The 18,231-nt window shown below is 39.5% G+C and overlaps 1 protein-coding gene across 1 annotated transcript in view; it reads right to left on the bottom strand.

Annotated features, from left to right (window-relative positions):
* VPS13C (vacuolar protein sorting 13 homolog C) overlaps window positions 1–18,231 on the bottom strand; it is a 1,402,311-nt gene that overhangs the window by 733,348 nt on the left and 650,732 nt on the right. The window contains 4 exon segments of the mRNA XM_053719302.1: window positions 4,258–4,411; window positions 4,517–4,664; window positions 4,912–5,216; window positions 5,362–5,529. Of these exon segments, the coding sequence (XP_053575277.1) occupies window positions 4,258–4,411; window positions 4,517–4,664; window positions 4,912–5,216; window positions 5,362–5,529 (775 nt within the window).

Here is an 18,231-nt window from a genome sequence, read left to right as displayed (position 1 = left end):
GGCACCGAGAACCTTTGTAAAAATTCTTGGAGCTGTAGCTAGGCCAAACGGCAGAGCCACAAACTGGTAATGCTTGTCCAGAAACGAGAATCTCAGGAACTGATAATGATCTGGATGAATCGGAATATGCAGATATGCATCCTGTAAATCTATTGTGGACATATAATTCCCTTGCTGAACAAAAGGTAAGATAGTCCTTACAGTTACCATCTTGAACGTTGGTATCCTTACATAACGATTCAATATTTTTAGATCCAGAACTGGTCTGAAAGAATTCTCCTTCTTTGGTACAATGAAGAGATTTGAATAAAACCCCATCCCCTGTTCCGGAACTGGAACTGGCATAATTACTCCAGTCAACTCTAGATCTGAAACACATTTCAGAAATGCTTGAGCTTTTACTGGATTTACTGGGACACGGGAAAGAAAAAATCTCTTTGCAGGAGGTCTCAACTTGAAACCAATTCTGTACCCTTCTGAAACAATGCTCTGAATCCAAAGATTGTGAACAGAATTGATCCAAATTTCCTTGAAAAAACGTAACCTGCCCCCTACCAGCTGAGCTGGAATGAGGGCCGCACCTTCATGTGGACTTAGAAGCAGGCTTTGCCTTTCTAGCTGGCTTGGATTTATTCCAGACTGGAGATGGTCTCCAAACTGAAACTGCTCCTGAGGATGAAGGATCAGGCTTTTGTTCTTTGTTGAAACGAAAGGAACGAAAACGATTATTAGCCCTGTTTTTACCTTTAGATTTTTTATCCTGTGGTAAAAAAGTTCCTTTCCCACCAGTAACAGTTGAAATAATGGAAACCAACTGAGAACCAAATAATTTGTTACCCTGGAAAGAAATGGAAAGTAAAGTTGATTTAGAAGCCATATCAGCATTCCAAGTTTTAAGCCATAAAGCTCTTCTAGCTAAAATAGCTAGAGACATAAACCTGACATCAACTCTGATAATATCAAAAATGGCATCACAGATAAAATTATTAGCATGCTGAAGAAGAATAATAATATCATGAGAATCACGATGTGTTACTTGTTGCGCTAAAGTTTCCAACCAAAAAGTTGAAGCTGCAGCAACATCAGCCAAAGATATAGCAGGTCTAAGAAGATTACCTGAACACAGATAAGCTTTTCTTAGAAAGGACTCAATTTTCCTATCTAGAGGATCCTTAAACGAAGTACCATCTGACGTAGGAATAGTAGTACGTTTAGCAAGGGTAGAAATAGCCCCATCAACTTTAGGGATCTTGTCCCAAAATTCTAATCTGTCAGACGGCACAGGATATAATTGCTTAAAACGTTTAGAAGGAGTAAATGAATTACCCAAATTATCCCATTCTTTGGAAATTACTGCAGAAATAGCATTAGGAACAGGAAAAACTTCTGGAATAACCACAGGAGCTTTAAATACCTTATCTAAACGTTTAGAATTAGTATCAAGAGGACCAGAATCCTCTATTTCTAAAGCAATTAGTACTTCTTTAAGTAAAGAACGAATAAATTCCATTTTAAATAAATATGAAGATTTATCAGCATCAACCTCTGAGACAGAATCCTCTGAACCAGAGGAATCATCAGAATCAGAATGATGATGTTCAGTTAAAAATTCATCTGTAGGGAGAGAAGTTTTAAAAGATTTTTTCCGTTTACTAGAAGGAGAAATAACAGACATAGCCTTCTTTATGGATTCAGAAACAAAATCTCTTATATTATCAGGAACATTCTGCACCTTAGATGTTGAAGGAACTGCAACAGGCAATGGTACTTTACTAAAGGAAATATTATCTGCTTTAACAAGTTTGTCATGACAATCAATACAAACAACAGCTGGAGGAATAGCTACCAAAAGTTTACAGCAGATACACTTAGCTTTGGTAGATTCAGCACTTGACAGCGATTTTCCTGTAGTATCTTCTGACTCAGATGCAACGTGAGACATCTTGCAATATGTAAGAGAAAAAACAACATATATAAAGCAAAATTGATCAAATTCCTTAAATGACAGTTTCAGGAATGGGAAAAAATGCCAAAGAACAAGCTTCTAGCAACCAGAAGCAATAAAAAATGAGACTTAAATAATGTGGAGACAAAAGTGACGCCCATATTTTTTCGCGCCAAATAAGACGCCCACATTATTTGGCACCTAAATGCTTTTTGGCGCCAAAAATGACGCCACATCTGGAACGCCGACATTTTTGGCGCAAAATAACGTCAAAAAATGACGCAACTTCCGGCGACACGTATGACGCCGGAAACGGAAATAGAATTTTGCGCCAAAAAAGTCCGCGCCAAGAATGACGCAATAAAATGAAGCATTTTCAGCCCCCGCGAGCCTAACAGCCCACAGGGAAAAAGTCAAATTTTAAGGTAAGAAAAATGTTAAATTAAAATGCATTATCCCAAATATGAAACTGACTGTCTGAAAATAAGGAAAGTTGAACATTCTGAGTCAAGGCAAATAAATGTTTGAATACATATATTTAGAACTTTATAAACAAAGTGCCCAACCATAGCTAGGAGTGTCACAGAAAATAAGACTTACTTACCCCAGGACACTCATCTACATATAGCAGATAGCCAAACCAGTACTGAAACGAGAATCAGCAGAGGTAATGGTATATATAAGAGTATATCGTCGATCTGAAAAGGGAGGTAAGAGATGAATCTCTACGACCGATAACAGAGAACCTATGAAATAGACCCCTTAGAAGGAGATCACTGCATTCAAATAGGCAATACTCTCCTCACATCCCTCTGACATTCACTGCACGCTGAGAGGAAAACCGGGCTCCAACTTGCTGCGGAGCGCATATCAACGTAGAATCTAGCACAAACTTACTTCACCACCTCCATCGGAGGCAAAGTTTGTAAAACTGAATTGTGGGTGTGGTGAGGGGTGTATTTGTAGGCATTTTGAGGTTTGGGAAACTTTGCCCCTCCTGGTAGGAATGTATATCCCATACGTCACTAGCTCATGGACTCTTGCTAATTACATGAAAGAAACATTTTTTCTATATATATTTTCAATTTTACTCACCTGCCTCAAAATTGTTGAGAACCATTGTTCATTTAATCTGTCTCATTAATTTTTTCACTCTTTTTGAGATATCAGAGTTATATTCTAATATACATATATGTAATCAGGGAATAAACTCTTATGTATATAAGTATTCTACTTAAGAATTACTGTCCTGTATAAAAAGGTTGCAAATTGTAGAACATCCATAAGTAAAGTTATTTATGGTTACCTACTTCTGCTACATTATACTAACTTGCATCAAAGTTTAAAAATTCAGTACATTTCTCTCTACATATAGATCCTCTTTTGTAAAACCTGACAGCAGGTCAAGAAGTAGCAAAAGACACCACAGAGTAGAACTGGATATCTGAACCAGATCTACGCACCAAAGTCTGTGTGGCCAAGCCGAAACAAACAAATACTTAAAAACTCTTGTTAGATCTGAGCTAACACTCTTGGCAGTTGAACAGATGGAGGAAAAAATAATTGACCAGGGAAGTGCTAGAGCATCGACAAACTCCGCCACAGGATCTCTGGATCTTTGCAAAAATATCTGGGTAGCTTGTAGATCAAAAAAGAAGCCACTGAAACTAACTCTGCTCTACCCAATACTCCAATCTCCCCTCTGTCTTTTCAGATGCAGCTAAGGGGAAAAATTGGCCTCACATCAGTCTGAGAACCCCTCTCAACAAAGAATCTGCAGCACGTCAATTCTTCCCCTTCCTCCTGGGAGGGAAAGATAAGACTAACATACCATAGAAGTGGGAGGGATTAAGTACTCAGAGTTTCGGGAATCTTTGCCTCCTCCTAGTGGCCAGGAGTAATGGCTTGTGGACTCTAATCATCATTATGAAAGAAATAAAAATTGCAAGCCTTGTCTACTCAAGTAACTAGTCTGGATTAGCTGCTACAATTATGTAGTGGTGAGAGAGAGTTTAGCCACTTAAAAAAAATTCAGCAAACAATGTGTTAATGCATTCCAAATGTTTTCATATTTAGCCTATATGTTAATTTATTACACTACTACTAAAAAATATTGCAATTACAATGTGTTTTATGTCCATTTAAAGATAAGGCAAAATAGACTATGTAGAAGTGATTTCAGCATAATACAGATAATGGGATAATCACCATCATGATGAGAAACAAAGTACATTTATCCTTTAAAAAAAGTAGAGAAAATAAACTTTAAAAAAATGTGTCTGGTCATCAATTTATATGTATTGTTTTTCTACCTTTTATCTCTTTTGAGTCACTCTGAACTGTTGTCTTCTTCACCTTCTCAAACACTTCAGGGGGCTGTTTTTCACTTGGCAAAGAAGGCAACTCAGAAAGGTTTTCAAAAAGGACACTCATCAGGATAGTTAGGTCTTCTTGGCTTAAGGCAAGCTAAAAATATTTTTTCATTTTAAAATACATACAATAGATATAATAAGTATTGATTAGCTAAAGTGCCTACCAACTCAAGATCAAATTTAAAGAATTATACTACACCTGCATGGGTTTTAAGTCTCCAACAATTTGCATGGCGGGGATCTGTGGATACCAAGAAGCAGCAAGATTTCTCTTTACAGAAACCAGGAGGTTTACTGGCTTTAGAAGTTCCAGGACTGGAAGTTCAGAACCACTCTGAAGAACAGTCCTGATAAAATAAAAAAATAATGTTTTATATATAATTTCACTTTACATATTTGGCCTCCTAAAAGAAAAAGATCAATACAAATTCATTAAGAAAGATATTATTACTAGTGTTTGTCACAAAATAAGTTGAATATTTGGGCTTTTACACAATCACATAGAGATGAGATGTTCTATCTAAAAAATATAAACCAAAAATAACATATAAAAGTGCTAAAAAGTCAGAAATTAAAAGGTAAGGCACATCAAACCTTGATAACTGCAACTGCGTTAGCTGAATGTTCATCTCATCAATAACAGGTGGAAGAGGACAGTTCTCTTCAGGAACTAAAGAAAACTTATTCTGGACCTGGATTAAGCCCAAATCAGCAACAATAGCATTGGTGGAGGTGGAGGACTGTGGAATAATAATGACAGGTGCCTTTAGGTCAATGTCCATTGAGAGGCGGAAGCTCTTTTGGGCAAATTCTTTCATGCTAGTTGCAGCCTTCTCCGCAGCCTGGGCTGTGGCTGTGCTTAGGGCCTCCTTGGCTGCTTGGAATTTGTTCAAGAAATTCTGTGGAGATATGAAGTTGAAGAATAAAAGCAATAGATATTGAAATTAACATCTAAAATTCTGCGAAGTGCATGGCATCCACTTCATTCAAAATCCTGCATAAGCTGCACATGCAAATTAATTATGGAATAAAATTAATACTTACCAAAAGAGACATAAGAAATTTGTGCAGATACACAATATGAATACAGCCCACTTTCAGGGATATCTTGCCATCAACTACTGACATGTCTGTATAGGATGCTCCTTCAGTTGCCTCTGGGTACAGCAACATTTTAAAGCTGAATACCTCATCCCCAACAATAAAGACAGCCTGTGGGAATACCGAAAAAAATTACTGAAGACATTGTCATACATAAAAAAATGCATTGTAAAAAAGGTGTTATTAAAAGAGAACAGGTTTGGTACAGTGTGATCATGATATTAGAAGTAAACACATTCAGTACAGTGTACATTTGTAGAGGCTATACAAATGCAATGTTAAAAAAGCGTCTACTTTCAAAAAACATAATTTATGTAAGAACTTACCTGATAAATTAATTTCTTTCATATTGGCAAGAGTCCATGAGCTAGTGACGTATGGGATATACAATCCTACCAGGAGGGGCAAAGTTTCCCAAACCTCAAAATGGCTATAAATACACCCATCACCACACCCACAATTCAGTTTAGCGAATAGCCAAGTAGTGGGGTGATAGAAAAAGGAGTAAAAAAGCATACAAAAAGAGGAACTGGAAATATAATTGTGCTTTTATACAAAAAATCATAAGCACCAGAAAAAGGGTGGGTATCATGGACTCTTGCCAATATGAAAGAAATGAATTTATCAGCTAAGTTCTTACATAAATTATGTTTTCTTTCATGTAATTGGCAAGAGTCCATGAGCTAGTGACGTATGGGATAGAAATACCCAAGATGTGGAAGTCCACAGAAGAGTCCCTAGAAAAGGAGGGATAAAATAAAAACAGCCATTTTCAACAAAAAATAAGTTTCTCATAAATTGAAACATTAGCAGAAGAATCAAACTGAAACAGTTGCCTGAAGAACTTTTCTACCAAAGACCGCTTCAGAAGAAGCAAATACATCAAAATGGTAAAATTTTGTAAATGTATGCAAAGAGCTTTGCAAATCTGATCAACTGAAGCTTCATTCTTAAAAGCCCACAAAGTGGAGACTCATCTAGTAGAATGAGCTGTGATCTTTTGAGGTGGGGATTGTCCCACCTCCAAATAAGCTTTATGAATCAAAAGCTTTAACCAAGATGCCAAAGAAATGGCAGAAGCTTTCTGACCTTTCCTAGAACCAGAGAAGACAACAAATAGACTAGAAGTCTTCCTGAAATCTTTAATAGCTTCAACATAATGTTTCAAAGCTCTTACAACATCCAAATAATGCAAAGATCTTTCAAGAGCATTCTTGCCATTAGAAAGGAAGGAACAACAATTTCCCTACTAATGTTGTTAGCATTCACAACCTTAGGAAGAAATTTAAACGAAGTCCGCAAAACAGCCTTATCCTGATGGAAAATCAGAAAAGGAGACTCACAAGAGAGAGCAGATAATTCGGACACTCTTCTAGCTGAAGAGATAGCCAAAAGAAACAACACTTTCCAAGAAAGTAGTTTAATATCCAAATAATGCATAGGCCCAAAAGGAGGAGCCTGCAAATTAAGACTCCAAGGAGGAGAGATTGATTTAATAACAGGCTTGATAAGAACCAAAGCCTGAACAAAACAGTGAATATCAGGAAGCTTAGCAATCTTTCTATGAAATAAAACAGAAAGAGGAGAGATTTGTCCCTTCAAAGTACTTGCAGACAAACCTTTATCCAAACCATCCTGAAGAAACTGTAAAATTCTAGGAATTCTAAAAGAATTTATGAGAAGAACACCATGAAATATAGGTCTTCCAAACTCGATAATCAATCTTCCTTGAAACAGACTTACTAGCCTGTAGCATAGTATTAATCACCGAGTCATAGAAACATCTATAACTAAGCACTAAGCGTTCAATTTCCATACCTTCAAATTTAATGATTTTAGATCCTGATGGAAAAACGGCCATTGAGACAGAAGGTCTGGTCTTAGAGGAAGTGGCCAAGGTTGGCAACTGGACATCCGAACAAGATCCGCAAACCAAAACCTGAGAGGCCACGCTGGTGCTATCAGAAACACATACGATTGTTCCATAATGATCTTGGAGATCACTCTTGGAAGAAGAACGAGAGGCGGAAAGATATAAGCAGGTTGGTAAAACCAAGGAACTGCTAAAGCATCCACCATCTCCGTCTGAGGATCCCTGGACCTGGACAGGTACCTTGGAAGTTTCTTGTTTAGATGAGAACCCATCAAATCTATTTCTGGAAGACCCCACATCTGTACAATCTGACAAAATACATCTGGATGGAGAGACCACTCCCCCGGATGTAAGGTCTGATGGCTGAGATAATCCGCTTCCCAATTGTCTACACCTGGGATATGCACCGCAGAAATTAGACACGAGCTGGATTCATCCCAAGAAAGTATCCAAGATAATTCTTTCATAGCTAGGGGACTGCGAGTCCCACCCTGATGATTGACATATGCTACAGTTGTAATATTGTCCATCTGAAAACAAATGGTTCTCTCTTTAACAGAGGCCAAACCTGAAGAGCCCTGAAAATAGCACAGAGTTCTAAAATATTGATTGTGCTGTCAGAGATCCCCAGACAGCTCCCCAACCTGAAAGACTTGCATCTGTTGTGATCACAGTCCAGGTAGGATGAACAAAAGAGGCCCCCTGAATTAAATGATGATGGTCTAAACACCAAGCCAGAGAGAGTTGAATGTTGGGATTTAAGTACATCAATTGTGATATCTGAGTATAATCTCTGCACCATTGATTCAGCATACAAAGCTGTAGAGGTCTCATGTGAAAACGAGCAAAGGGGATCGCATCCGATGCTGCAGTCATGAGAGCTAAAACTTCCATGCAAATAGCCACTGAAGGGAATGCTTGAGACTGAAGGTTTTGAAAAGCTGAAACCAATTTCATTTGTCTCTTGTCTGTTAAGGACAGAGTCATGGACACTGAATCTATTTGGAAACCTAAAAAGGTGACCCTTGTCTGAGGAATTAAGAAAATCTTTGGTAAATTGATCCTCCAACCATGTCTTTGAAGAAACAACACTATTTGATTTGTGTGAGATTCGGCTAAATGTAAAGACTGAGCTAGTACCAAGATATCGTCCAAATAAGGAAACACCGCAATACCCTGTTCTCCGATTATAGATAGAAGGGCACCGAGAACCTTTGAAAAGATCCTTGGAGCTGTTGCTAGGCCAAATGGAAGAGTGACAAATTGGTAATGCTTGTCTATAAAAGAGAATCTCAGAAACCGATAGTGGTCTGGATGAATCGGAATGTGAAGATATGCAACCTGTAAGTCTATCGTGGACACATAATGACATTGCTGAACAAAAGGCAAAATAGTCCTCATAGTCACCATCTTGAAAGTTGGGACTCTTACAAAACGATTAAAAAACTTCAGATCCAGAACTGGCCTGAATATTTTTTTTTCTTTGGGACAATGAATAGATTTGAAACCCCAGACCCTGTTCCTGAAACGGAACTGGTATTATTACCCCTGAAAGCTCTAGATCTGAAACACACTTCAGAAAAGCCTGAGCCTTCAAAGGATTTGCTGGAACGTGAGAGAGAAAGAATCTTCTCACAGGAGGTCTTACTCTGAAACCTATTCGATACCCTTGAGAGACAATACTCTGAATCCACTGATTTTTAACAGAATCTGCCCAAATGTCTTGGAATAATTTCCATCTGCCCCCCACCAGCTGAACTGGATCGAGGGCTGCACCTTCATGCAGACTTGGGGGCTGGCTTTGGTTTCTTAAAAGGCTTGGATTTATTCCAACTTGAAGAAGGTTTCTAATTGGAACCAGAGTCTTTAGGGGAAGGATTGGTTTTCTGTTCCTTGTTCTGTCGAAAAGAACGAAAACAATTAAAAGCTTTAGATTTACCCTTAGATCTTTTATCCTGAGGCAAAAAACTCCCTTCCCCCCAGTGATAATTTAATCCAACTGAGAACCAAATAAATTGTTGCCTTGGAAAGAGATAGTAATCTCGACTTAGATACCATGTCAGCATTCCAAGATTTGAGCCATAAAGCTCTTCTAGCTAAAATAGCTAAAGACATAGATTTAACATCAATTTTGAGGATATCAAAAATAGCATCAAAGATAAAATGATTAGCATGTTAAAGCAAACGAGCAATGCTAGACAAATCAGGATCTGTTTCCTGTTGCGCTACGCTATCCACCCAAAAGGTTGATGCAGCCGCAACATCAGCCATAGCAATGGCAGGCCTGAGAAGATAGCCAGAATATAAAACAGAATTTATGTTTACCTGATAAATTACTTTCTCCAACGGTGTGTCCGGTCCACGGCGTCATCCTTACTTGTGGGATATTCTCTTCCCCAACAGGAAATGGCAAAGAGCCCAGCAAAGCTGGTCACATGATCCCTCCCAGGCTCCGCCTTCCCCAGTCATTCGACCGACGTAAAGGAGGAATATTTGCATAGGAGAAACCATAGGATACCGTGGTGACTGTAGTTAAAGAAAATAAAATATCAGACCTGATTAAAAAACCAGGGCGGGCCGTGGACCGGACACACCGTTGGAGAAAGTAATTTATCAGGTAAACATAAATTCTGTTTTCTCCAACATAGGTGTGTCCGGTCCACGGCGTCATCCTTACTTGTGGGAACCAATACCAAAGCTTTAGGACACGGATGAAGGGAGGGAGCAAATCAGGTCACCTAAATGGAAGGCACCACGGCTTGCAAAACCTTTCTCCCAAAAATAGCCTCAGAAGAAGCAAAAGTATCAAACTTGTAAAATTTAGTAAAAGTGTGCAGTGAAGACCAAGTCGCTGCCTTACATATCTGATCAACAGAAGCCTCGTTCTTGAAGGCCCATGTGGAAGCCACAGCCCTAGTGGAATGAGCTGTGATTCTTTCAGGAGGCTGCCGTCCGGCAGTCTCATAAGCCAATCTGATGATGCTTTTAATCCAAAAAGAGAGAGAGAGGTAGAAGTTGCTTTTTGACCTCTCCTTTTACCAGAATAAACAACAAACAAGGAAGATGTTTGTCTAAAATCCTTTGTAGCATCTAAATAGAATTTTAGAGCACGAACAACATCCAAATTGTGCAACAAACGTTCCTTCTTTGAAACTGGATTCGGACACAAAGAAGGCACGACTATCTCCTGGTTAATGTTTTTGTTAGAAACAACTTTCGGAAGAAAACCAGGTTTAGTACGTAAAACCACCTTATCTGCATGGAACACCAGATAAGGAGGAGAACACTGCAGAGCAGATAATTCTGAAACTCTTCTAGCAGAAGAAATTGCAACCAAAAACAAAACTTTCCAAGATAATAACTTAATATCAACGGAATGTAAGGGTTCAAACGGAACCCCTTGAAGAACTGAAAGAACTAAATTGAGACTCCAAGGAGGAGTCAAAGGTTTGTAAACAGGCTTGATTCTAACCAGAGCCTGAACAAAGGCTTGAACATCTGGCACAGCTGCCAGCTTTTTGTGAAGTAACACAGACAAGGCAGAAATCTGTCCCTTCAAGGAACTTGCAGATAATCCTTTCTCCAAACCTTCTTGAAGAAAGGATAGAATCTTAGGAATTTTTACCTTGTCCCAAAGGAATCCTTTAGATTCACACCAACAGATATATTTTTTCCATATTTTGTGGTAAATTTTTCTAGTTACAGGCTTTCTGGCCTGAACAAGAGTATCAATGACAGAATCTGAGAACCCTCGCTTTGATAAGATCAAGCGTTCAATCTCCAAGCAGTCAGTTGGAGTGAGACCAGATTCGGAAGTTCGAACGGACCTTGAACAAGAAGGTCTCGTCTCAAAGGTAGCTTCCATGGTGGAGCCGATGACATATTCACCAGGTCTGCATACCAAGTCCTGCGTGGCCACGCAGGAGCTATCAAGATCACCGATGCCCTCTCCTGATGATCCTGGCTACCAGCCTGGGGATGAGAGGAAACGGCGGGAATACATAAGCTAGTTTGAAGGTCCAAGGTGCTACTAGTGCATCTACTAGAGTCGCCTTGGGATCCCTGGATCTGGACCCGTAGCAAGGAACCTTGAAGTTCTGACGAGAGGCCATCAGATCCATGTCTGGAATGCCCCAAAGTTGAGTAATTTGGGCAAAGATTTCCGGATGGAGTTCCCACTCCCCCGGATGAAATGTCTGACGACTCAGAAAATCCGCTTCCCAATTTTCCACTCCTGGGATGTGGATTGCAGACAAGTGGCAGGAGTGAGTCTCCGCCCATTGAATGATTTTGGTCACTTCTTCCATTGCCAGGGAACTCCTTGTTCCCCCCTGATGGTTGATGTACGCAACAGTTGTCATGTTGTCTGATTGAAACCGTATGAACTTGGCCTTTGCTAGCTGAGGCCAAGCCTTGAGAGCATTGAATATCGCTCTCAGTTCCAGAATATTTATCGGTAGAAGAGATTCTTCCCGAGACCAAAGACCCTGAGCTTTCAGGGGTCCCCAGACCGCGCCCCAGCCCACCAGACTGGCGTCGGTCGTGACAATGACCCACTCTGGTCTGCGGAAGCTCATCCCCTGTGACAGGTTGTCCAGGGACAGCCACCAACGGAGTGAATCCCTGGTCCTCTGATTTACTTGTATCGTCGGAGACAAGTCTGTATAGTCCCCATTCCACTGACTGAGCATGCACAGTTGTAATGGTCTTAGATGAATGCGCGCAAAAGGAACTATGTCCATTGCCGCTACCATCAAACTTATTACTTCCATGCACTGCGCTATGGAAGGAAGAGGAACAGAATGAAGCATTTGACAAGAGTTCAGAAGTTTTGTTTTTCTGGCCTCTGTCACAAAAATCATCATTTCTAAGGAGTCTATTATTGTTCCCAAGAAGGGAACCCTTGTTGACGGAGATAGAGAACTTTTTTTCTACGTTCACTTTCCATCCGTGAGATCTGAGAAAGGCCAGGACAATGTCCGTGTGAGCCTTTGCTTGAGGAAGGGACGACGCTTGAATCAGAATGTCGTCCAAGTAAGGTACTACTGCAATGCCCCTTGGTCTTAGCACCGCTAGAAGGGACCCTAGTACCTTTGTGAAAATCCTTGGAGCAGTGGCTAATCCGAACGGAAGTGCCACAAACTGGTAATGCTTGTCCAGGAATGCGAACCTTAGGAACCGATGATGTTCCTTGTGGATAGGAATATGTAGATACGCATCCTTTAAATCCACCGTGGTCATGAATTGACCTTCCTGGATGGAAGGAAGAATTGTTCGAATGGTTTCCATTTTGAACGATGGAACCTTGAGAAACTTGTTTAGGATCTTGAGATCTAAGATTGGTCTGAACGTTCCCTCTTTTTTGGGAACTACGAACAGATTGGAGTAGAACCCCATCCCTTGTTCTCCTAATGGAACAGGATGAATCACTCCCATTTTTAACAGGTCTTCTACACAATGCAAGAATGCCTGTTTTTTTATGTGGTCTGAAGACAATTGAGACCTGTGGAACCTCCCCCTTGGGGGAGGCCCCTTGAATTCCAGAAGATAACCTTGGGAGACTATTTCTAGCGCCCAAGGATCCAGAACATCTCTTGCCCAAGCCTGAGCGAAGAGAGAGAGTCTGCCCCCCACCAGATCCGGTCCCGGATCGGGGGCCAACATCTCATGCTGTCTTGGTAGCAGTGGCAGGTTTCTTGGCCTGCTTTCCTTTGTTCCAGCCTTGCATTGGTCTCCAGGCTGGTTTGGCTTGAGAAGTATTACCCTCCTGCTTAGAGGACGTAGCACTTGGGGCTGGTCCGTTTCTGCGAAAGGGACGAAAATTAGGTTTATTTTTGGCCTTGAAAGACCTATCCTGAGGAAGGGCGTGGCCCTTGCCCCCAGTGATATCAGAGATAATCTCTTTCAAGTCAGGGCCAAACAACGTTTTCCCCTTGAAAGGAATGTTAAGCAATTTGTTCTTGGAAGACGCATCCGCTGACCAAGATTTTAACCAAAGCGCTCTGCGCGCCACAATAGCAAACCCAGAATTTTTCGCCGCTAACCTAGCCAATTGCAAAGTGGCGTCTAGGGTGAAAGAATTAGCCAATTTGAGAGCACGAATTCTGTCCATAATCTCCTCATAAGAAGAAGAATTATTAATGAACGCCTTTTCTAGTTCATCGAACCAGAAACACGCGGCTGTAGTGACAGGGACAATGCATGAAATTGGTTGTAGAAGGTAACCTTGCTGAACAAACATCTTTTTAAGCAAACCTTCTAATTTTTTATCCATAGGATCTTTGAAAGCACAACTATCTTCTATGGGTATAGTGGTGCGTTTGTTTAGAGTAGAAACCGCCCCCTCGACCTTGGGGACTGTCTGCCATAAGTCCTTTCTGGGGTCGACCATAGGAAACAATTTTTTAAATATGGGGGGAGGGACGAAAGGTATACCGGGCCTTTCCCATTCTTTATTTACAATGTCCGCCACCCGCTTGGGTATAGGAAAAGCTTCGGGGGGCCCCCGGGACCTCTAGGAACTTGTCCATTTTACATAGTTTCTCTGGAACGACCAAATTCTCACAATCATCCAGAGTGGATAACACCTCCTTAAGCAGAGCGCGGAGATGTTCCAACTTAAATTTAAATGTAATCACATCAGGTTCAGCTTGTTGAGAAATTTTCCCTGAATCTGAAATTTCTCCCTCAGACAAAACCTCCCTGGCCCCCTCAGACTGGTGTAGGGGCCCTTCAGAAACAATATCATCAGCGTCCACATGCTCTTCAGTATTTTCTAAAACAGAGCAGTCGCGCTTTCGCTGATAAGTGGGCATTTTGGCTAAAATGTTTTTGATAGAATTATCCATTACAGCCGTTAATTGTTGCATAGTAAGGAGTATTGGCGCGCTAGATGTACTAGGGGCCTCCTGTGTGGGCAAGACTGGTGTAGACGAAGGAGGGGATGATGCAGTACCATGCTTACTCCCCTCACTTGAGGAATCATCTTGGGCATTATTTTCTCTAAATTTTGTGTCACATAAATCACATCTATTTAAATGAGAAGGAACCTTGGCTTCCCCACATTCAGAACACAGTCTATCTGGTAGTTCAGACATGTTAAACAGGCATAAACTTGATAACAAAGTACAAAAAACGTTTTAAAATAAAACCGTTACTGTCACTTTAAATTTTAAACTGAACACACTTTATTACTGCAATTGCGAAAAAATATGAAGGAATTGTTCAAAATTCACCAAAATTTCAACACAGTGTCTTAAAGCCTTAAAAGTATTGCACACCAAATTTGGAAGCTTTAACCCTTAAAATAACGGAACCGGAGCCGTTTTTATATTTAACCCCTTTACAGTCCCTGGTATCTGCTTTGCTGAGACCCAACCAAGCCCAAAGGGGAATACGATACCAAATGACGCCTTCAGAAAGTCTTTTCTATGTATCAGAGCTCCTCACACATGCATCTGCATGTCATGCTTCTCAAAAACAAGTGCGCAATACAGGCGCGAAAATGAGACTCTGCCTATGATTAGGGAAAGCCCCTAGAGAATAAGGTGTCCAATACAGTGCCTGCCGGTTATTTTACAAAATTCCCAAGATTAAAATAATTCCTCAAGGCTATGGAGTATAAAATATGCTTATATGTAAATCGATTTAGCCCAGAAAATGTCTACAGTCTTAAAAAGCCCTTGTGAAGCCCTTATTATTCTGTCTGTAATAAAAATGGCTTACCGGATCCCATAGGGAAAATGACAGCTTCCAGCATTACATCGTCTTGTTAGAATGTGTCATACCTCAAGCAGCAAAAGTCTGCTCACTGTTCCCCCAACTGAAGTTAATACCTCTCAACAGTCCTGTGTGGAACAGCCATCGATTTTAGTAACGGTTGCTAAAATCATTTTCCTCTTACAAACAGAAATCTTCATCTCTTTTCTGTTTCAGAGTAAATAGTACATACCAGCACTATTTTAAAATAACAAACTCTTGATTGAATAATAAAAACTACAGTTAAACACTAAAAAACTCTAAGCCATCTCCGTGGAGATGTTGCCTGTACAACGGCAAAGAGAATGACTGGGGAAGGCGGAGCCTAGGAGGGATCATGTGACCAGCTTTGCTGGGCTCTTTGCCATTTCCTGTTGGGGAAGAGAATATCCCACAAGTAAGGATGACGCCGTGGACCGGACACACCTATGTTGGAGAAATAAGCTTTCCTTAGATAAGATTCAAGTTTCCTATCTAATGGATCTTTAAAAGAAGTACTGTCTTCCATAGGAATAGTAGTACGTTTGGCAAGAGTAAAAATAGCCCCATCAACTTTGGGGACTTTTCCCCAAAACGCTAATCTAGCCGCTGGCAAAGGGTACAACCTTTTAAACCTAGAAGAAGGAATGAAAGAAGTACCAGGCTTAATCCATTCCTTAGCAATCACATCAGAAATAGCATCAGGAACTGGAAAAATCTCAGGAGTAACCACAGGAGGTTTATAAACGTTTACTAGTTTTGATATCAAGAGGACTAGACTCCTCAATATCCAAAGTAACCAACACTTCTTTAACAAGGAATAAATATACTCAATCTTGAAAAGATAAGTAGATTTGTCAGTGTCAATGAGGCCTACTTATCAAGCCATCAACTTACTTGCATTCAACGGCACCAATACGCTCGTCTGAGTTCACCTAACATTGCGGCGGCGGACCTTAATACGCTCTCCATATTTAACAAAAAAGCTGTCAAAAAGCTGCGCACAAAGTACGGGGCGATGAGCAGCGGACTGTTAACAGTCATCGATCTCGCTGCTATTCGGCTTTTTCACAGCTTTATTTATATGCTGTCACTAAACACAGCCACTATACTACTACAACTAAATAAAGTTATTAACCCCTATCCCGCTGCTCCCCGACACCGCCGCAACTAACTAAATGTATTGACCCCTAAATCTCTGGCCTCCCACATCACTAACACTTACTAAACCTATTAACCCCTAAACTGCCAGCCCCCCACATCGTCATAAACTAAATTAACCTGTTAACCCTTAAACCTAGCAACCCGCTAACTTTATATTAAATAATCCCTATCTTATAATAAATTTAAACTTACCTTTAGAATTAAATTAAACTATATTAAACTACTAATTAACCTACACTAACTATTATCCTACAATTACATTAAACTAATAATTAACCTACCCTAACTGTTATACTAAAATTACATTAAAGTATAAATTAAATTAACTATATTATATAATTAAAAACCTAACCCTACTCAAATAATTTAAATCTATTAAAAATTACAAAGTTACAAAAAACTAACAACTAAGTTACACAAAATAACAAACACTAAGTTACAAAAAAAGAAAATAAACACTAAGTTACACAAAATAAAAAATAAATTATCAAATATTTAAACTAATTACACCTAATCTAAGAGCCCTATGAAAATAAAAAAGCCCCCCAAAATAAAAAAAAAACCTAGCCTACAATAAACTACCAATGGCCCTTAAAAGGGCCTTTTGCGGGGCATTGCCCAAAAGAAATCAGCTCTTTTACCTGTAAATAAAAAATACAAACGCCCCCCCCAAGAGTAAAACTCACCACCCACACAACCAACCCCCTAAATAAAAACCTAAATTGAAAAAAGGACTATACCCCAGGTAAGACAAATAACTTCCTAAACATGCTTCCCAAACTGAAACTGACAGCCTGCAAAAGGAAATATACATAGACCTGACTCATGGCAAATATAAGTAAAATACATATATTTAAAACTTTATATTAATACATAAAGAGCCAAATCATAGCTGAGAGTGTCTTAAATAAGAAAAACATACTTACCGAAAGACACCCATCCACTTATAGCAGATAGCCAAACCAGTACTGAAAAAGTATCAGCAAAGGTAATGGATCGAGTATATCGTAGATCTGTAAAGGGAGGTAGGAGATCAATCCCTACGACCGATAACAGAGAACCTTTGAAAAGATTTCCTGCAAGGAAAACTATAAAATCAATAGGCGATACTCTCTTTACATCCCTCTGACAAACACTGTACTCTGAGAGGATTTGGGCTTCAAAATGCTTAGAAGCGCTTATTATAGAAGAAATCATAGAAATCAAGCACAAACTTACTTCACCACCTCCAGAGGAGGCAAAGTTTGTAAAACTGAATTGTGGGTGTGGTGAGAGGTGTGGTGAGGTTTGGGAAACTTTTCCCCTCCTGGTAGGATTGTATATCCCATACGTCACTAGCTCATGGACTCTTGCCAATTACATGAAAGAAAACACATTTATGCACTATGGTAAAACGAAAAAGATGTGGCTACTGTCTTCTATGGGATATTAATATCCAGTACATAATTTATTTATTTTTAAAGAAAAGTTAAAAACATGTTTATTTAAATTGGAAACTTACTTAAAATACATAATATAGTATTTTGTTTTATTTTACACACATATCTCTCTCTTATAAATATACAAAAACATAAAAGCTGCACACTCTTAAAAAATAAGTGGATAATTCAATACAAAAAATATATTGAGAAAAATATTTTTTTAAAATAAGCACTAAATTGCGAGGAATAATTAAAGAACTGAACACTGAAATATGGATATTATAAAATGTTCAAAATAGCAAACCAAGCTAGAAGTCATAAGCTCTGCAATACTGTTAGTAGTGTAGTAACTAGTGTCCAAACATTGGATCCCTGTAAAGTTTAGGAACGACCGGCTGTTTCTTTAATACAATCTTCCGGTACCCACACAGAATCTTCTTAAATCTAGGCAAATCTGAAAGAAGCGCACAAAGATCCTCCTCATAGGGCAATATGTTTTTTACAATGACATAAGGTAATTCACAAACAAATCCCCTGTGCGGGGGTACTCACCCTTCCCAACCTCAATTAAAATGAAGTAAAAAGGTACAGCAAATAATTATTCCAGCAATTATAGTT

Source organism: Bombina bombina, chromosome 6 (assembly GCF_027579735.1).
Source record: "Bombina bombina isolate aBomBom1 chromosome 6, aBomBom1.pri, whole genome shotgun sequence".
Lineage (NCBI taxonomy): Eukaryota > Metazoa > Chordata > Amphibia > Anura > Bombinatoridae > Bombina > Bombina bombina.
This window is presented reverse-complemented; position numbering and strand designations above follow the sequence as displayed.